Source organism: Hypanus sabinus, chromosome 9 (genome assembly GCF_030144855.1).
Source record: "Hypanus sabinus isolate sHypSab1 chromosome 9, sHypSab1.hap1, whole genome shotgun sequence".
Lineage (NCBI taxonomy): Eukaryota > Metazoa > Chordata > Chondrichthyes > Myliobatiformes > Dasyatidae > Hypanus > Hypanus sabinus.
Window position 1 is genome coordinate 162,285,011 of NC_082714.1, and position 21,342 is coordinate 162,306,352.

At 43.6% G+C, this 21,342-nt stretch overlaps 2 protein-coding genes across 8 annotated transcripts in view; one reads left to right on the forward strand and one right to left on the reverse strand.

Annotated features, from left to right (window-relative positions):
- Positions 1-11,422, forward strand: part of LOC132399989 (syntenin-1-like) — a 33,077-nt gene extending 21,655 nt beyond the window's left edge. Inside the window, exons 6-9 of the mRNA XM_059981006.1 lie at positions 3,963-4,138; positions 5,882-6,053; positions 8,830-8,921; positions 10,865-11,422. Of these exons, the coding sequence (XP_059836989.1) occupies positions 3,963-4,138; positions 5,882-6,053; positions 8,830-8,921; positions 10,865-10,916 (492 nt within the window). The 3' untranslated portion in view covers positions 10,917-11,422. The remainder of the gene's footprint in view (positions 1-3,962; positions 4,139-5,881; positions 6,054-8,829; positions 8,922-10,864) is intronic.
- A 141-nt stretch (positions 11,423-11,563) lies between these two features.
- Positions 11,564-21,342, reverse strand: part of LOC132399988 (syntaphilin-like) — a 62,792-nt gene continuing 53,013 nt past the window's right edge. For all 7 annotated transcript variants that reach the window (XM_059980999.1, XM_059981000.1, XM_059981001.1 and 4 more), the window contains one exon: positions 11,564-20,480. In XM_059980999.1, the coding sequence (XP_059836982.1) occupies positions 19,517-20,480 (964 nt within the window). In that variant the 3' untranslated portion in view covers positions 11,564-19,516. The remainder of the gene's footprint in view (positions 20,481-21,342) is intronic.

Sequence of the window (21,342 nt, forward strand, 5' to 3'; positions counted from 1 at the left end):
ACTACCTTCTGCAGCCTTTTCTGATCCTGGGCATTTGCTTCCATAACAGATGGTGATGCAACCAGTCAGAATGCTTGTCACGGTAAAACCGTAGAAATTTGCTGGAGTTTTTGGTGACATAACAAATGTCAAAAAAAGGGATCTAGTATCTTCCCACATACATGACAAATAAACTCTTCTTGGGCTTCCAGACAGGTTGATTATAACTGATGTTTTGATGATAAACTCCACTATCTTCATCAGACATGCCCAGGCATCATCCCTAAGTAAGTCATTGAAACATCAGTTATAATTGATAACTGTACTGAGCTAGAAATCTGAGAAGAGTTTATACCAAATGTCCTTAAACTCTAATGAAATATAGAACATAGAACAATACAGCACATTACAGACGCTTTGGCCCACAATGTTGTGCCGACCCTTAAATCTGCCTCCCAAATAACCCTTAAATTCCTCCATATACCTGTCTAGTAGTCTCTTAAACTTCACTAGTGTATCTGCCTCCACCACTGACTCAGGCAGTGCATTCCACGCACCATCCACTCTCTGAGTGAAAAACCTTCCTCTAATATCCCCCTTGAACTTCCCTCCCCTTACCTTAAAGCCATGTCCTCTTGTATTGAGCAGTGATGCCCTGTAGAAGAGGTGCTGGCTGTCCCCTCTATCTATTCCTCTTAATATCTTGTACACCTCTATCATGTCTCCTCTCATCCTCCTTCTCTCCAAAGAGTAAAACCCTAGCTCCCTTAATTTCAGATCATAATCCATACTCTCTAAACTAGGCAGCATCCTGGTAAATCTCCTCTGTACCCTTTCCAATGTCTCCACATCCTTCCTATAGTGAGGTGACCAGAACTGGACACAGTACTCCAAGTGTGGCCTAACCAGAGTTTTATACAGCTGCATCATTACATAGCGTCTCTTAAACTCTATCCCTCGGTTTATGAAAGCTAACACTCCATAAGCTTTCTTAACTACCCTATCTACCTGTGAGGCAACTTTAAGGGATCTGTGGATGTACCCCCAAATCCCTCTGCTCCTCCACACTCCCAAGTATCCTGCCATTTACTTTATACTCTGCCTTGGAGTTTGTCCTTCCAAAGTGTACCACCTCACACTTCTCTGGGTTGAACTCCATCTGCCACTTCTCAACCCACTTCTGCATCCTATCAATGTCTCTCTGCAATCTTCAACAATCATCTACACTATCCACAACACCATCAAACTTAGTGTTGTCTGCAAACTTGCCAACCCACCCTTCTACCCCCACATCCAGGTCATTAATAAAAATCACGAAAAGTAGAAGTCCCAGAACAGATCCTTGGGGGACACCACTAGTCACAACCCTCCAATCTGAATGTACTCCCTCCACCACGACACTCTGCTTTCTGCAGGCAAGCCAATTCTGAATCCACTTGGCCATACTTCCCTGGATCCTATGCCTTCTGACTTTCTGAATAAGCCTACCGCGTGGAACCTTGTCAAATGCCTTACTAAAATCCATGTAGATCACATCCACTGCACTACCCTCATCTATATGCCTGGTCATCTCCTCAAAGAACTCTATCAGGCTTGTTTGAAATGATCTGCCCTTCACAAAGCCATGCTGACTGTCCCTGATCAGACCACAATTCTCTAAATGCCCATAGATCCTATCTCTAAGAATCTTTTCCAACAGCTTTCCCATCACAGACGTAAGGCTCACTGGTCTGTAATTACCTGGACTATCCCTACTACCTTTTTTGAACAAGGAAACATTTGCCTCCCTCCATTCCTGTGGACAACGAGGACATAAAGATCCTAGCCAGAGGCTCAGCAATCTCTTCCCTCACCTCGTGGAGCAGTCTGGGAAATATTCTGTCAAGCCCCAGGGGCTTATCCATCCTAATGTATTTTAACAACTCCAACACCTCCTCGCCCTTAATATCAACATGCTCCAGAACATCAACCTCACTCATATTGTCCTCACCATCATCAAGTTCCCTCTCATTGGTGAATACTGAAGAGAAGTATTCATTAAGGACCTCGCTCACTTCCACAGCCTCCTGGTACATCTTCCCACCTTTATCTCTAATCGGTCCTATCTTCACTCCCGTCAACCTTTTGTTCTTCATATAATTGAAGATTGCCTTGGGGTTTTCCTTTACCCTACTCACCGAGGCCTTCTCATGCCCCTTTTTCTTGCTCTCCTCAGCCCCTTTCTTGTTACCCTATATTCCTCAATAGACCCATCTGATCCTTGCTTCCTAAACCTCATGTATGCTGCCTTCTTCCATCTGACTAGATTCTCCACCTTTATTTGTCACCCATGGTTCCTTCACCCTACCATTCTTTATCTTCCTCACCAGGACAAATTTATCCCTAACATCCTGCAAGAGATCCCTAAACGTCAACCACATGTCCATAGCCCATCATCCCAATTCACACCCGCAAGTTCTAGCCTTATAGCCTCATAATTTGCCCTTCTGCAATTAAGAATTTTCCTGTTCTCTCTGATTCTATCCTTTTCCACGATAATATTAAAGGCCAGAGAGCAGTGGTCACTGTCTAGTATGGCATTTCCCCTAGTCGGCCTGTCAACGTACTGTGACAGGAATCCATTCTGGACGCACTTAACAGACTTTGCCCCGTCTAAACCATTGGAACCAATCAGGTGCCAACCAATATTAGGGAAGTTAAAGTCACCCATGATAACAATCCTGTTATTTTAGCACCTTTCCAAAATCTGCCTCCCAATCTGCTCCTTGGTATCTCTGCTGCTACCAGGGGGCCTATAGAATACTCCCAATAGAGTAACTGCTCCCTTCCAGTTCCTGACTTCTACTCATACTGACTCAAAAGAGAACCCTGCTACATTACCCACTGGCATCTCTTCTTATTGATGTCATCAATATATTGTGCCCAGGATAGATCTTCAGAGATCAAGCACCTTTGCTCTGTCCACAGCCAGGATGTCCCACATTCGAATTGACTTCACATTCCCATGGTGACATGTCTGTCCACACATCTCCTCCAAAACCACATTGAATCCAGGTTCAGACTGGAGCAGCAGCACCTAATATTCTATCTTGGTGGTCTCCAACCTAACAGCATCAACACAATTTCTCTTCCAGTAACCATTTTCCTCAGCTCCCCCCCCCCCACATGCCCCAAACAACATTGGTTTTCCCTAATCCCTGTGGCTCCATTATCCTATCTCTTTCCCATCCTTCACCCTCAGGACCTGCCTATCACCTACAACCTTCCTCCCTCTGGTTCACCACCCCCTTTCCCTTTTTCCATTATCTACTCTCCTCTTGTATCCCATTCCTTCTTCAGCTCTTTGCCTTTCCCAGGTTTTCACATTATTCCCTCCCCACGCACCAACCTTCCCCTTCCTACCTAGATTCACATATTCCATAAACCCAAGAGGTTCTGGAGATGATGGAAACCTTGAGCAGCACACAAAGAAAGCTGAGTCTGAGAACACCATGGTAGAAGCTGTCTTCAAGCCTGCTGGTACATGATTTCAGGCTGGACTAATGCACAAAATACTGGAGGCACACAACAGGTCAGGCAGCATCTATTGGGGGGGGGGAATAGTTCACAAACTGCTGGTGATTCCCTTAATATCCTGGCTGGTATTTACCTTCTTAACTAGCGGGTATGGGGTGGTTCCCTGTACAAAACTGTCAGCTGGGACGGGGCGGTTTCCTGTGTAAAACTGTCAGCTGGGACGGGGCGGTTTCCTGTGTAAAACTGTCAGCTGGGACGGGATGGTTCCCTGTATGAAACTGTCAGCTAGGACGGGACGGTTCCCCGTGTAAAACTGTCAGCTGGGATGGGATGATTCCCTGTAGAACACTCCTATCATACTGCCTACTTTAGTAATCTTTCACTGAAATGTAAACTCCTAATAAGAAGTTGTTTAAAGTAGAAAAGCTATTCTCTTTGACTATTACCTATTCACTCTTCTCTTCCAGGGAATTTTTGTCCAGCTGGTGCAAGCTAATTCTCCCGCCTCGCTCGTGGGCCTGCGCTTCGGGGACCAGATCTTGCAGCTGGATGGGAACACGTGCGCAGGCTGGAGCACCGACAAAGCTCACAAGGCCCTGAAAAAGGCACCTCAAGACAAGATCTCTCTTATCATTCGTGACCGGTGAGGATCTGCTCATGGTTGCACTGTTGAGGCTGAGGGACATCCCCTTTGCAAGTCTCATATAATGGTCTAAAAGAATTAACTCTTTTGATGGAATGCAGAGATGGAACTCCATCTGCCGTATCTCTGCCTAGCTTTGTCTGAGGTGAAGTGATTCACTTTGGAAGGTCAAATTTGAAGATGGAGTACAGGGTTAATGGCAAGATTCTTTGTGTGGTTGAAGAGAGGGATCTCTCTTAAATTCCTTAAAGTTGCTGCACATGCTGATAGGTTTAAGGTGTACAGTCTGTTGCCCTTCATTATTCAGTGGATTGAGTTCAAGAGCCAAAAGGTAATGTTGCAGCTCTATAAACAATAGTTAAACCGCACTTGGAATATTGTGTTCAGTACTGGTTGCCTCAGCTTAGGAAGGACATGGAGGCTTTAGAAAGGGTGCAGAGATTTACCAGGATGCTGTGTGGATTAGACAGCATGTCTTATGAGGATAGGTTGAGTGAGCTAAGGCTTTTCTCTTTGGAGTGAATAAGGATGAGAGGTGACATGTAAAGGTGTATAAGATTTATGAGAAATATAGATCGAATGGATAATAAGAGACTTTTTCCCAGGGTGGAAATGGCTAATACGAGGGACATTATTTTACGGTGACTGGAGAAGAGTATACCGGGTATGACAGATGTTTGTTTTCTTTTCCTCTCAGAGTGATGAGTGCATGGAACGCTCTGCCGGGAATGGTGGTAGGGGCATTTAAGGAACTCTTAGATAGGCATATGGATGAGAGAAAACTGAAGAGCAATGTTGGAGAGAAGGTTTAGATTGATCTTGGAGTAGGTTACAGGGTTGGCACTATATTGTGTGCTGAAGTGTTCTATGTACAGACTCCTTAACATTAAATAATGAATAAATCATATGGAGTGCCTCGACCTGAAACATTCACTCTTTATTCCTCTCCATTAACACTGCCTGACTTGCTGAGTTCCTCCAGTGTTTTGTGTGTGTGTGTGTGTGTGTGTGTGTGTGTGTGTGTGTGTGTTTCACTGACAGATCTGATTGAAATCTCATCTCTAAATTTGTTTCTTCTCATGGTATCCTTTCACCTCATTACTTAATCAAGAACCTTTCTCCCTCCTGTCTAAGCAATGCTCAAAGACGACACTTTTATCATTGTTTGGAGGAAAGGACTTCTGAGCATTTCTGACCCACTATCATCAGATTTCTGAATGGTCCATGAACATATGAATATGCCTCACTATTCCTCTTTTTCAGCAATTTATTTTTATTCTAACTTCTAATAATCTATTACGTCTTGCACTGTATTGCTGCCAATGTCCTCGACTCAAAGGGAGTGACACTATTAAAGTGTGGAGTTCTGTTCCAGTGTTATCGGTTTGTACATTCTCACTGTGACGGCATGGGTTTACTCTCACTATGCAAAGATGTGCCAGTTAGTAGGTTATTTGATCATTGTAAATGGTCCTGTGATTAGACGAGAGTTAAATCAGCCGGCTTCTGGCCAGTGTGGCTTATTGGGCCAGAAGGGCCTGTTTCACATTGTATCTCTAAATCAGGGGTTCCCAACCTGGAGTCCACAGACCCCTTGGTTATTGGTAAGGCTCCATGGCAAAAAGAAAAAAAATTGGGAATCTCTGCCCTAAATAAATAAAATAACAGACTGTATGTGGGAGATGAGAGTTCTCCCTGAGATTGTGGTCTACATTTTTCATGAATTCTTTCACCGTCCTCCAGGCCATTCCAGAGGACAATCATCCTTCACAAGGATAGTGGTGGACACGTTGGCTTTCTCTATAAACGTGGGAAGATCATCTCCATTGTGAAGGACAGTTCCGCTGCCAGGAACGGACTACTGACCGGTCACAACATCTGCGAGATCAATGGACAGAATGTCATCGGGCTGAAGGTGAGGTTCACCATGCTTCAGTAATCCACATACCAGAATGCAACAGAAAATCAGAAAGTTGGAAACATTCAGCAAGTCAGGCAGTGTCTGTGGAGGGAGAAAGTGAGCAAATATTTAGAACATAGTAAAGCACTATGTTTTTCAACCCACTAAGATCAATCTACACCTTCCTTCCTACATAGCCCTCCATTTTCTATCATCCATGTACCTACCTCAGAGTCTCTTAAATATCCCTAATGTATCTGCCTCTACCTACCACACCTGGTAGCGCATTCCACACACCCACTATTGTGATTTTTTTTTAACCACCTTCTGATATCTCCCTCATAATTTCCTCCAAGCAGCTTAAAATTATGCCCTCTCCTATTAGCCATTTTGCCCAGGGAAAGTCTGACTGTCCACTCAATCTATGCCTCTTATCATTTTGTACACCTCTCATCTTTCTTCCATCCAAAGTGAAAAGCCCTAGCTTGCTCAACCTATGCTCTCTAATCCAGGCAATATCCTGGTAAGTCTCCTCTGCACCCTCTCTAACACTTCCACATCCTTCCTATAATAAGGTAACCAGAACAGAACAATACTCCAAGTTTGTTCTAACCAGGGTTCTATAGAGCTGCGACATTACAGTGACGGGAACTGAACCCAGGTCGATGGCACTGTAATAGTGTTACACTAAATATCAACACCTCACTGTTCAGTCACCGCTGTTGGATGTGAACCTGCACTTTCTGCATTTGCCACAAGGTGGGGCTGCTGCACCAGGTGACCCAGTCCTTCAGGACATTAACCAGAGATGAGTCTGTTTGCAGTTCCTCTATTGATTACAATGCACAAACTGTAATAACTCCAGATCAGAGTTTGTAATTACAATTGCACAGAATCTGTAGATTTCTGCACTCTGTTATTTCAGTTTGCTAGTGTCAGTGACTCCTACATCCCGTCTGGCTACTGAACTGCTTTTTCCAGTGGTTCAAAGATGCTCACACTCTTTCTCCTCTTACCCCCTTCCCCCCCCCCCCCCACCTTCTTATTCTGGTTTCTTCCCTCTTCCTCTCCTGTTCTGAAGAAGAGTCTCGGCCCAAAACATTGACTGTTTATTCATTTCCATAGATGCTGCCTGGCCAGCTGAGTTCCTCCAGCATTTTGTGTGTGTTGCTCTGATTTTCAGCATCTGCAGATTTTCTCTTGGCTTGTGTTTATGTGTTGCTAGGGGCTAGTTTATTAAGCAGTTAGCACCCAGCCCAATGCAAGGAGCTGGTCACTGGGGAATTCAGTCACTGTACACAATGCAATATTTATGGTAGGAAACTCTCACTATAATGTCAAATTCTAAACAGCTCAACCAATTCAATCAGCATTTGGAAAGAGAGAAAGGACATGCTTAGAAATTGGATGGAATCCTTGTTTTCTTCTCCATAGCTGCTGCCTGACTGAGTTTCATTTTAATTCCTACCCCATTCCAACTTGCTGGTCCGTGGCCTCCTTTCCTGCCACAATAAGGTCACTCTTAGGTTGTATCTCATTCTGCCTGGGTGCCTCCAATCTTACGGCATGATCAATTTCTTCAACTTACAGAAATGTTTTTCCTTCTTCATTCCCCATGCCGGCATCTTACCTCTTCTCCACACCCACCAATCACCTCCCCCGGTGTCCCTCCTCCTTCCCACTCTCTTCTAACAGATTCCTTCTTCTCCAGCTCAGCCTTTTCTATCTATCATCTCCCAGCTTCTTGCTTCATCGTCCCCCCCATCCCCCAAACCACCAACCTGGCTTCACCTATCACCCGGACGGCTTGTCCTTCCCCTCACCCCACCGATTTATTCTGGCATCTTCTCTCATCCATTCCAGTCCTGAAGAAAGGTCTCAGCCCAAGACATTGATTGTTAATTTTCAGAATGCTACCTGACCTGCAGAGTTCCTCCAGCATTGTGTGCGTGTGTGTGTGTGCATGTCTGTGATCAATCAACCCTGATGAGCCGTTCAATCGATTAAGTCATTATTAATCTCCTTGTTTTATACTTTGACGTCCTTGGAGAAATCCAGAGACCATTAACTGTCCCTGGATGACTTCTGAATGTCTATTAAGGCAGTTCAAACTGTTCATTTCTCCAGACTCAAGAACCCATGAATTCTACATCACTTTTTTCCCCTCTTTTTTCCACTAATTTATCTTTTATATATATTATTTATAGTATATTTTAGTATTGCACTGTACCGCTGCCGCAACAAAAATTCATAACATGCCTTTCGTATGACTCGAGGATTTCATTGAAACCTATTGAATATTAAAAGACCTAGATAGAGTAGATGTGGAGAGGATGTTTCCAAAAGTGGGAAGTCTTGGACTAGAGGGTACAGCCTCAAAATAGGACATCCCTTTAGAACAGATATGAGGGTGGTGGCAAATTTGTTGAATTCATTGCCACAGACTGTGGAGGCCACGTCATTGGCTGTATGTGATGTGGTTGATACGTTCCTGATTAGTCAGGGTGTCAAAGGTTGTGGGGAAAAGGCGGGAGAATGGGGTTGAGAGGGATTATAAATCTGCCATGAGGGTGAAGCAAACTCAATGGGCTGAGTGGCCTAATTCTGCTCCTGTTTTAAACTGTACATCAATGATAATAATTCTGATTCTGGTACATTGTTTCTGTTCTGTGCTGGCTGTTTTAACCCTGTCACTGCCCCCAGCACATCTTTGAATGTGCTGTTATGCATTTGATGGCTGTGGTGTCCAGAGCTGAAGATGTGGCTTGTATCTTTGTTCTCTGTTTCACAGGACTCTCAGGTCGCCGATATTTTGGCCACAGCTGGAACCTCGGTGACCCTCACTGTCATGCCTACTGTTGTCTTTGAGCACATGGTTAAAAAGTGAGTGAGCCAGCAATGAAACTGGGTACAAAGCCGATCAGTGGTTGGGTAGTATGGGAAGGTGCAAGGGGAAGTATTATCATCCCTGTCCTCACCCGCATCCTCCCCATCTCTACAACTCCTACTAGCACTGCCACACTCCCAGGCTTCTCCATGCTTCCATTCCTGGCCCCTTCCCCAACTTTAATTGTGAAAAACAAAAAGTGGGAGCCTTGTTCTCTGAAACCCAGGCCCTAGGACTCTCCAGCTCTCTCTTGCTGTGTTAGATGCCCCGCAAGACTATCCCCTTTGCCCACTGAGTCTGCTTTGCAATCCAGTCATCCTTCTCAATGCCATTCTTCTGCTTGTTCCCATATGAATCAAGAACCTTTCTCTGCTTCAAATATACCCTTTGGCCTCCACAGCCGTCTGTAGCAATGGATTCCACAGATTCATTACCCTCTGGCTAAAGAAATTCCTCCTCATCTCTGTTCTGAAGAGACATTCTTGTATTCTGAGGCTGTGCTCTCTGGTCTTAGACTCTCCCACTATTGAAAACAACCTCTCCACATCCACTCTATCTAGGGCTTTCAATATTCTATAGATTTCAATAAGAGCTTCCATCAGTTTTCTAAACTCCAGTGAGTACAGGTCTAGAGCCATCAAATGCTCATAATACATTGACCCTTTCATACCTGGGATTATTCCTGTGAATCCCTCTGAACTCTCCCCAATGCCAATACATCCTTTCTTAGATCAGGGACCTAAAGCTGCTCACAATACTTAAAGTGTAGTCTGACCAATACCTTATAAAACCCCTCAGCATTATATCCTTGTTTTTCTATTCTAGTCCTCTCTAAATGAATGCTAACATTGGATTTGCATTCCTTATTACCAACGTCCTTAATATCTTTGTGCTCTGTGCTAGTTTATGAAGCAATGTCAATCATGTTTATAGTTCTATAGCACTGAACAGGCCCATCAGTCCATCCTGTGTACACTACCACTTTGTAGCAATGTACACTAACCCTATTTAGAGGGCTATGGGTAACCGTAGGTAATTTCTAAGGTAAGGACAGCTTTGTGGGCCGAAGGGCCTGTATTGTGCTGTAGGTTTTCTATGTTTCTACTTGCCCGCATTAAGGCCTTAATGCCTTGGTGATTCAAGTACTTGTCTAGATGTAAATAAGTTGGGTGGGACTACAGAGGTCATAGGTTAAGTGTGAAAGATGAAAAATTTAAGGGGAACATGAGGGGAATCTTCTTTGGAGTGAAGGAAGATGAGAGGTGACTTGACAGAAGTGGATAAGATGACAACAGACATAGATCGAATAGACAGCCAGACTTTTTCCCAGGGTGGAAATGGCTACTACATGGGGACAAAATTTTTAAGGTGATTGGAGGAAGGAATGGTGGGGGGGAATAGCTGAAGTTGTTTGTTTTTTTTTCCAAAGAGTGGTAGATGTGTGGAATGCACTGTTAAGTGTTTGGATTCTAGAAACAGATATGTTAGGAAGATTTAAGAGGCATATGGATGAAAGAAAGATGGAGAGCTACGGGGGAGGGTAGGATTAGATTGATCTTCAAGTTAAAAGCTTTACACAGCATTGTGAGCCGAAAGGCCTGTATTGCTTTATTTTCTTATTCCTCCACTACCTCTTAGAGTCATAGAAAAGTACAGCACAGAAACAGGCCCTTTGGCCCATCTAGTCTGTGCTGAACCATTTAAACTGCCCACTCCCGTTGACCTCTTGCAGCATTCCGCACAAAACTCCTTCTGTGGAAGGAATTCCCTCTCTGAACTCCTCCCTCCCACTTTCATTGCATGCCCTTGCAAGATACAGTAACAATCTTTTCCCTATTTTTACATACCTCCATCAGATGTCCCCTCAGCCTCCTCCATTCCAGAATGTTACTTGTGTTGACGTGACGCAGGGATAACGGTGTGTTTGTTGTTCTTCCAGGATGTCCTCTGGTCTTGTATCTCGGATGGATCACTCCACTCCAGAGGTATAAGAGGTAGCTGGTGCTTTAGTATTTGCACACAGGAGATCAAGTTTGGAGCTATATTCTCTGCCACTTTATCTGGAATAATCCATTGGATCTCTGCTCTTTTTTTAAAATCAACTCCACATCGTTTGTGTATTAATCCACACTTTATTCTGCTATCTTGTGGACTTCTCTGTCATTTTATTTTGGTGTTTGAACTCTCAGTACATTATATTAGCTACTGTAATTATGGACAAACTTTAACAGACCATCAGCAGCCAAAAACGCAAAGGGAACAGGTTTGCAAGCATAATAACCAATAAGTTCAAAGTTAAAGGTAAATTTGTTATCAAAGTATGTATATGTTACCATATATTACTATCCTGAGATTCATTTTCTTGCATGCATTTACAGGAAAATAAAGAAAATCAATAGAATTTTATGAAAACTATGTATCACAAAGACTGACAAACTAATGTAAAAAGATGATAAATCATTTAAATAATTTTAAATAAATATTACTGAGAACATGAGTTGTAGGGTCCTTGAAAGTGCATCTGTAGATTGTGGAATCAGTTACCCCACTGGTTCAGGGGCCTGATGGCTGTAGGGTAATAACTGTTCCTGAATTTTGATGGTGTGGACCCAATGCTCCTGTACCTCGTACCTGATGGTATTAGGCAGAAGAGAGCATGGCCAAGATCGTGGGGGTCCTTGATGATGGATGCTGCTTTCCTGTGGCAATGCTCCTTATAGATGTGCTCAATGGTGGGGAGAGCCTTACCTGTGATGGACCGGGCTGCATCCACCACTTCCTGTAGACTTTTGTGTTCCTGGACATTGGTGTTTCCATGCCAGTATATTCCAAATATCAATAACCAACAAGAATGGTTAACAACTCTTAATTTTACTAAAGTGGAATGTTGCATATTGTAAACCAGGGGTTTGCAAACTTTCTTGGGCCATGGACATTAAGCAAGGGGTTTGTGGACTCCAGGTTGGGAACTGCTGTTGTAAACCAATGACATTTGTTAGTTAAAAAGGAACACAATCAGATAACACAATTTGAACTATGATCAACGGTGATGCAAACTGCCTGATAGCTGAAGTCACAGGCCCAGCAACTGGCCATTTGAACTGACCTTTAGGATTTCTGTTTTGGAAGTTAAAGGGTCCAACCGAAGCAATAACTGAAAGGGAATCAATTCATTTACAAACTTGCCTGTTCCAGCAGCAAGGCAGGGGGAAATGGCTCACAGCACTCAGTAGAAACTGCACACAGGCCTCTTCTATACCTGTCCAAGCTGACTGATCCTCTCACACCAAAAACTAATTCTTGGCAAAGGATTCCGGATCTCCGCATGTGAAATGCTGTTCCTGTTTCCATGTAACGTTTAAATGTAGTTAAAAAGCAGAATGTTAATCATAAACACAAGAGACTCTGCAGATGCTGGAAATCCAGAGTAACACACACACAATGCTGGAGGAACTCAGCAAGTCAGGCAGCATCTATGGAAATGAATAAACAATTGACATTTCGGGCTGAGACCCTTCAACAGAACGATCATCAGGTTAATCAGTAAAATCATACAAATATACAGAAGTTTGCTATTATTTTGTCTGCATAGCAGTTCCAATCCAAGCTATAAACTGGTGAAGACAAAGGCACTAGTGCTGCTGGTGTAGTGGTTACCACAATGCTTTAGAGTACAGGAGACCTGGGTTCAATTCCCGCCACTGCCTCTAAGGAGTTTGTACATTCTCCCTGTGACCACACGGGTTTCCTCTGGGACTCCAATTTCCTCCCACAATCCAAAGACTTATCCGTAGGTTAATTTGTCCTGTGATTAGGCAAGGGTTAAATCGGGTTATTGCTGGGCAATACAGCTTGAAGGGCATGTTCCACCACACTGTATCTCAATAAATAAAAATAAATACATATATATGATTCATGTGGCACCTTGTGATATCCCCTTACCTTGTGCACCATCTTACACCGTAGGTTTAGGAGCAGAATATTCTAGTCCTCTCAAAAGGCTGGTGACAAACTTTGAAGCTAGAAGTTGGCCATAAAGAATAACACTCTTTACAAAGTGGTGTTCTTGGGTTTCTCTCAGAGCCCTTGATCACTAACAGTGTAAAACTGCTGCTGTAATGAGGTAGGGCGACCAGCTTACACACAGCTCCCACAAGCAGCATTGTGCTAACTTGTCGTGTTGAGGTTGGTTTAAGGATAAACCTTTAGAGAAACTCAGTCTCTTTAACACTGAGAGGCAGACTTTTCTTCATCCACAGACAGGAAACTGATTTTTAACCTCAGAGTACTGTCACATTGACAGGATGAGCATATACTCTGCTTCCAGTTTAGCTGAGTGTAACTGTCTGCCTGTTTCCGAATCTCTTCAACCACAGATTGATCAGTGAGACACAAAGAAAAATAGCTTTATTTGTCACGTGCACATAGAAACTCACAGTGAAATGCATCGTTTTGCATCAACAACCCACATTTTCCAAGGATTGTGCTGAGGGCAGCCCACAAGCTTCACCATGCTCAGGCACCAATGCAACATGCCCACAACTCACTCACTCTAACCGTACGTCTTTGGAATGTGGAGGAAACCCGCAGAGTCACAGGGAGACCATGAAACTCCTTACTGACAGGAATTGAGCCCAAATCACCGGCGCTGTAAGTGTGACACTAACTGCTGTGCTTCCCATAACACTGAGCATTACTTTAACACATTGTCCACAACAAAGCCCACTCTGGTGAAGACCATAAGGCTTAGCTGCAGCATTATTTTGTCTGTATAGCGGTTCCAATCCAAGTTATAAGAGTGTAGACAAAAATGCCATGTAATAACTGATTATGTGGCACCTTATGGAATCAATCTAATCAGTTTTCCTGACTATATTGCTCATATTAATTCCAAAATTCACTCTCTTAGACCTTAAGAAACAGGAGCAGAATTAGGCCATTTGGCCCATCAAGTGCTTCATCATTCCATCATGGCTGATTTATTATCCTGCTCAACCCCATTCTCCTGTCTTCTCCCATTACCCTTTATGTCCTTGTCAATCACCACCCTTGGGCAAAAGAATTTACTCCTCATCCCATAGTAGGGGAGTCTCGGACCAGAGGGCACAACTTCAAAATTTAAGGATGTCCCTTTAGAACAGAGATGAGGAGGAATCTCCTTAGTCGAGAGTGGTGAATCTGTGGAATCCACTGCCACAAGCGGCTGTGGAAGCCAAGTCATTGGGTATATTTAAAGCAGAGGCTGATAGCTTCTTCATTAGTCAGGGTGTCAAAGGTTACAGGGAGAAGGCATGAGAATGGGGTTGAGAGGATAATAAATTAAATGAGATTGAGTGATGGAGCAGACTCAATGAACCAAATGGCCTAATTCTACTCCTATGCCCTATGGTCTTATTTAGGGTCTGAAATAGTGAGGTGTTAAGAGGATAATAGATTAAATGCGAGGAGCCATAACAGATTCTGTAGGTGCTAGAAATCTTGAGCAAAACATGCATCATGCTGGAGGAACTCAGTAGGCCAGGCAGCATCTATGGAGGGGAAAAATAAATCAGCTGACACTGCACCAAGATCCTTCATCAAGACTGGAAAGGAAGTGGGAAGAAGAAGCCAGAATAATAAGGTAGAGGAGAAGAAGGAAAATTTAAACTTCTCCAGAACAGCCAAACAGTACCTTGAAAAGACTTTGCATTGAAACAGCAGATCATAAACACAAGAGATTCTGAAGATGCTGGAAATCTTGAGAACACACAAAACACTGCTGGCGGAACTCAACAGATCAGGCAACTTCTATGAAGGGGAATGACAATCAACATTTTGTGCAGAGACTCATCAGGACTGATGTTTTCTGACCTTCTGAAGTCTTCCAACATTTTGTATGTGTTGTTCTAGATTTTCAGCAACTGCAAAATGTCCTGCATTTTATAACAGCAAGGTAGAAGCTCCCCTTGAAGCTGTGGGGCAAGCTCTCAACACTTACACCTTCTGAAGCAAGAATAAAAAGGATTAACATCTTGAACATCATTGGGTTAACAGCTCCTCTCCCAAGGTAAGGTTCACCATATACTTAGTGTTTCCTGACAATATTTCACATACCTTGATGTTTTTGTCTCTGCACCACTTAGACAAGGAGCCTAGAGGTTTCAGGTGTTTATTTCAGGTACAGGATACTCAATGCTACAGAGTCAGTGGTACAAGTGATAAGACAGTAACAGCGATGAAGCCCCTCAGTTATCTGTCAGACTGCACTGGGTTCAGTGTTAGACTGCTTCATAGAAACCTTCAACAACAGCTGGCACCCAGTTTCTTGTGTGCACACACATAGAAACACACAATGACACACACACACTACTGTTCCCTCTAAGCTGCATGAGTGTGCAGCCATGCAGTATCTGAAATTCTCCCACGCACATAGCCTTTGTTACCATGCAGCTGGAATTTTCTTTTGAATAATGTTAATCTAGATTTGAAATTATGTTCATATAATTTTGAAATTTATGTTGATATAATTGTGAAACATCCTGTAATTATGTATTAATCAATACAATCCATAAATTTTCTAAATAAACATACCACATTTACTTTGAAACATTTTAGAGCTTCAACGTATTTACATTGTGTTTCAAGTTACAGCACTGTTACAAATTGTAACAATAAACACAGTATGGAAGTTAGTATCTCACTGTTAATAAACCAACGCCTGCTGAGCACCGACACCATCTAAGTTTAAAAGTTTATGAAACGCAAGATTTTCTTTATAAACACGAGAAAGTCTGCAGGTGCTGAAAATCCAAAGCAACACACAAAATGCTGGAGAAACTTAGCATGTCAGGCAGTATCTACTGAAATGATAGATAGTCAATGTTTTGGGCAGAGACCCTTCTCTAGGAATAAGGAGGAAGGGGAAAGATGCTAGAATAAAAAAGATGGGGGTAGGGGAAGGAGGCTAGATGAAAGATGATATATAAAGCCAGTTAGGTGGGAAAGGTCAAGGGCTGGAGAAGAAGGAATCTGACAGGAAAGGATAGTAGTACTGTATTTCATTATACTCTTCAATTAATAAAATCAAAAGCATGTGATTTTTCAATTCTCATTCTGAATATTCATAGTATGCATATTACAAAAAAAGCATTTAAAGTGCCGTGCAGTTCTCAGGCCGCGTAAAAATTTCCTGTTCACAGCTGGAAAAAAAATAGAGGGAACATTGACACACACACACACGCACACACACGTAATAAACAAGACTCAACCAAACACAAAACAAAGACATTACCAAATGTTATGATCACTCTTCTGGCCAGTTCTCTAGCCTCCCAGACCAGGCACCAAGTTAACAAAGGAAGATCTCAACATTTGAGCATGTCCACTAGGATTGAGGAAGTGAAGAACACATTCAACTTCTAAGGACACATCCTCCCCTCGAAGCTACTTGCCACCCTCATCTGACCAGGTGTCAACGTTCTACTGTGGTGAATGTTTCAATATTTCAATACATGGCACCGTCACCACAACCAATGCCAATGGGTCGCTGTGATCCTCTGTCAAGGACATCAGGGAGATGGTGCAAAAATGCTATCCTTCCGACATCCCACAAAAAGAATTAGAAATATAATGCTGTATTAGTGAAAATGCAATTTTAAACAGTGGTATATTGATTTCTCTCTGAACATTTATAAACAACCCATCAGAAAATTTTAAACACGAGATTCTGGAGATGCTGGAAATCCAGAGCAGCACACATAAAATGTAGGAGGAACTCAAAACGTCAAGCAGCATCTATGGAGAGGAATAAAGAGCCAATGTTTTGGGCCGAGACCCTTCATCAGGACAGAATGTTGGGAAATTCTACCCCTAAACTAAGAGTACTCAAGACCATAAGACATAGGAGCAGATTTTTAGCCAGTGGTCATATAACCAAGACTTGTGATACACACCAGCTGCTCATATATCCATCCACCACCTGCTCCTGTGGCTTCATGTGAGCCTCATCAGAGGAGGGGGTGGGGTGCTAAACAGGTGCTACACCTTGCCCAAGGGTAGGCTAGCAGAGGGAAGGAATGTCCTACACCTCCTTTGGTAGAGACATATCTCCACCCCACCACCCCAACTATTTAAGACTTTCATTAAAAAGTCTGATAATCCATTCTTTCCAATCTTACCTACAGAATCCATCTCAATTCCATTTCCATGGGTCTTAAATGATTTCTACCCATGAGCTAAATCTCCCAAACAAGGAATGGATCCTCACCAAGGGTAAATTAATTGACTTGGGCAAGGGTATCAAAGCTGAATGATCACATGACTTACTGCTCCCTGACCACTTTTGACCTGTTAGCAAGGGTTGGTAAACTTGCCTTCACAGATCAGAGTATTGAGTACAGGAGTTAGGATGTTACTCTGAAGTTGGTTAGAACATTGGTGAGGCCTAATTTGGAGTATTGTGTGCAGTCTTGGTCACCTACCTACAGGAAAGATGTAAATAAGGTTGAAAGAGTGTAGAGAAAATTTACAACAACGTTGACAGAGCTTAAGTCCTCAGTTATAGGGAAAGGTTGAATAGGTTAGGACTTTATTCCCTAGAGTGTAGAAGAATGAGGGGAGAGTTGATAGAGCTATATGAAATTATGAGGGGCATAGATAGGCAGGCTTTTTCTACTGAAGTTGGGTGAGACTAGAACTAAAGGTCATCGGTTAAAGGTGCAAGATAAAATATTTAAGGGGAATCCAACAGGGAACTTCTTCACATAGAGAGTGATGAGAGTTGCCAGCAGAAGTGGTGGATGAAGGTTTGATTGCAGCTTTTAAGAGAATTCTGGATGTATATGGATGACAGGGGTAGGAAAGCTATGGTCCAGGTGGGCATCAAAGGGACTAGGCAGAATAACAGTTTTTTGTCATGAACCAGATGGGCCAAAGGGTCTGTTTCTGTGCTGTAGACCTATGAGATTTTATTATAGTTTAAAACACTTCCTGCATATTCCCAGGAATACAAAACATTGCACAGAATGCTGGAGAAACTCCGTAGGTTAGGCAACATCTACAAAGGACAGTTGACCCAAAACATCAGCTGTCCATTTCTGTCCACAAACACCGGCATTTTGTGTCCTGCTCTGTATTGCAGCATCTGTAGTCTCTCATGTCCCAAGAGAACAAGCCCAGTGAATGTAATCCAACATTCTGATTTAGCAGTGGATAAGAAACCTGTGCATGTGAAAAATTAATCTGCATCTGAATCTTTGTCAAGCCTCAAACCATTCCCGTGATAAGAAGCCACGAGTCTACCACTGGCTGCTTGCCAGAGCCAAGGAAGGAGCCCAGAGATTGCTTTGGATTGAGATATATTGTGGGAGGAATTCCATCTCCTTTCTTGAGTAGATTGGCAGGTTTACCACAGCGATGATTCACAGCAAGTCTGATCTTGCAGCTGGGAGTACAAAAACCCTGCTCTTCCACCTCCCAGAAGCAACACAGCAAAGTGCAAACATGTCACAAAGGTAAAGTTGTTAAAAATGTGCAAACAATCGATAAATATATAAATATGGTTGTCGCCACAAAAAGGGTGGGAAGAGATTGTCTACAAACTACAATCAGATATCGATCATGGTTAAAAGGGATCATTGAAGATCGGCACCAGATGACAGGGAACAAGTGCCAGCAACTGATCCAGTGCATTAACGGAGTGAAGGTGCCAGTTTGTAGATGTGTTATTGACAGAAACGTATTAAAAATGCTTTGATGAATTGTCTTTGACTAATTATAACAATGAACTCTGATGGAAATGGTCACAAGAGTTTTGTGATGATAAGATCCATTAGACACTTTAGATTAGTTATTTATCTCTATTATATATACATATATATATTTACACATATTTCTATATATTTGGGCGTATGAATGAATTGTTAATGTTTATACAAAGGGGCCAGATCAGAGCATGGGAATGGTATGAAATTGTTTCTGAAATAATGGAGAAGGTGAATGAGGATTGGAGTGGGGGGTACTGTTTGGAAGGGTGGGGAGATAATGTTGGTGTGTGCTGGAATGAGTGTCAAGGGGTTTTAGATGATGGCGGGACATCAAGAAGAGCTACTGAGCTTGGATAGGCAATGATAGAGATCCTATAAGACATCGGAGCTGATGGTTCACTCGGCCCATCAATTCTGCCTTGCCATTTGATCATGACCATCTGGGACTGGGGAGACGGCTGGGGACTGGGATAGGGAACCCAGTGGGACAAGTTAGGGTAAGGAATAGGGAGGGGATGCCAGAGAAGGGAAAATGAAAGGGACCCAGGGGAGGTCTATGGTTGGGGCAGAGTAGTAACCTGGGATCGATTCCTGCGACTGTCTGTAAGAAGTTTGAATATTTTCCCCATGACCACATGGCTTTGTCCAGGGGCTCCAGTTTCCTCCCACAGTCCAAAGACGTGCAGGTGAGTAGGTTATTTCATCACAAGGGTGTAATTGACCAGCGTGGGCGCAATGGGCTGGAAGGGCCTGTATCTCTATAAAATGAAGGGTGGGATCTATGATGGGTCAGTGATGGGGGGGTCAGGTGGACAACAGGGTGAAGCTGGGACAGAGGTGAGGTAGAGCTAGGATGGGAAACGGGGACAGCGAGGTGAAGGTGGACTGTTGTTCAGTCGGCGCAAGGAATGTAGAGCGATGACACAGCAGCAACGCAGCAGCATGCCGATGTTGTAGAGGGGCTGAGAACTACCCTGCTGAGTGCTGAAGATCCAAGCAAGGGTGGGGACGGCCGGAATAGTCACCGCCAGCAGGTCCACAATGTAGTGGTGGCTCCAGTGGGTCAGCCAGCCATCAGATTCCACCGGCACTGCCTGGCCCGAGATCTCCACCAGCCCCCCTGTGGCTGACTGCCTATCAACCAGCCTCGTGCCCGGCGTCTGCTGGCCAGGGAGGATCTCCGGAGCCTCTCCTTCCGAGGTGAGGCTACACGGGCTGCAGGCACCGGACTTCAGCACCTTCTCGGCGATGACCTCCAGGTCGGGTTGGCAGGTGGCGTGGTCAGTCTGGACACTCTGGTCCCGAAGGGCAACCTGCTGGGGGCCAGGCCTGCAGGCCGCTTCCTCGGGCTCCTGGCCCAACAATGCCCCAGGCCGGACCGAAAAACTAAGACCCTCCAGGGTACGATCCATCCCGGAGGCCAGGGAGCTGTGGTGAGGAGCCGGGAAACCCTCAGCGGTCTGGAGGTCAGCCACCCGCTCACTCAGCTTGGTGTAGGTCGAGCTTCGGGTCAGGGATTTGGCCGGGGAGCCAGAGGTGGACTGAGAGGCCCCATCCTGGGCCAACTCCATACTCTGCAGCAAGGTCTCCAGTTTCTTGTTCTGAATGTTGATGTCAATGAAGTACTTCTGGATGCCCTTGTCTTTCTCCACTAAGTTGTTCTTCACTGTCTCGATCACCTGCTTCAGCTGTTTGATCTCCTTCCTGGCCTCCTTCAGTGACAGCTGGGCCTCCACGCGGTGGCATTCTTCCTCGATCCAGTCCTCCTGCATCCGTGACAACTGCATCTTCAGGTCCTCCACCTCGATGCCCCTGTCAAACCCACAGGACACCCCATCAGTTGCCCATCACCGACTGTATGCATCCCCTCAGCCTGACACTCAAAGTATACAGTGATATATACGTACTTTGATAATACATTTATTTCAAAGTTTTCAAAGTTCAAAGAAAATTAATTATCAAAGTACTTTGAGATTCATTCTATTGCAGGCATTCACAAAGAAATAAAGAAATAGAACATAGAACACTGTACAGGCCCTTTGGCCCACAAGACTGTGCCGACCTTTTCAAAGTTCAAAGTAACTTCCTTATCAAAGTACCAGTACTATCATGAATGGTGGTCCTTGGCTGATGACCCTGCAGCTGACCTAAGGGCACTGTTGGAGGTGTGGCAGGCCGCAATGCCAAGCAGGAAACATCTTCCTGTAAATCTCACTGAGATTCAACTTCCTGCAAGCATTCACAATAGAACAAAGAAATACAGTAGAATCAATGAAAAATTGCACAGGGACACTAACAAATAACCAATGTGCAAAAGAAGACAAACTGCACATACACAAAAAAATCAATAAATAGATAAATAATACTGAGAACATGACTTGTTGAGTCCTTGGCATTTAGTCCATAGGTGGTGGAATTAATTCAGAGTTGAGGCTGGAGAAGTTTTAACTTTCTCCAAGATTAATCTTACGCTTCCCTCCTACATAGCCTTCCATTTTCTTTAAATACAACATAATTTGCTAAACATGATACATTAACAAACTAACCAATGTACAAAAGAAGAAAAATGTGCAAATAAATAATCCTGAGAACATGAGCTGTAAAGTCCTTGAAAGTGAGTCTGTAGGTCATAGAATCAGTTCAGAGTTGTGGTGAGTAAAGCTATCCCCTCCAG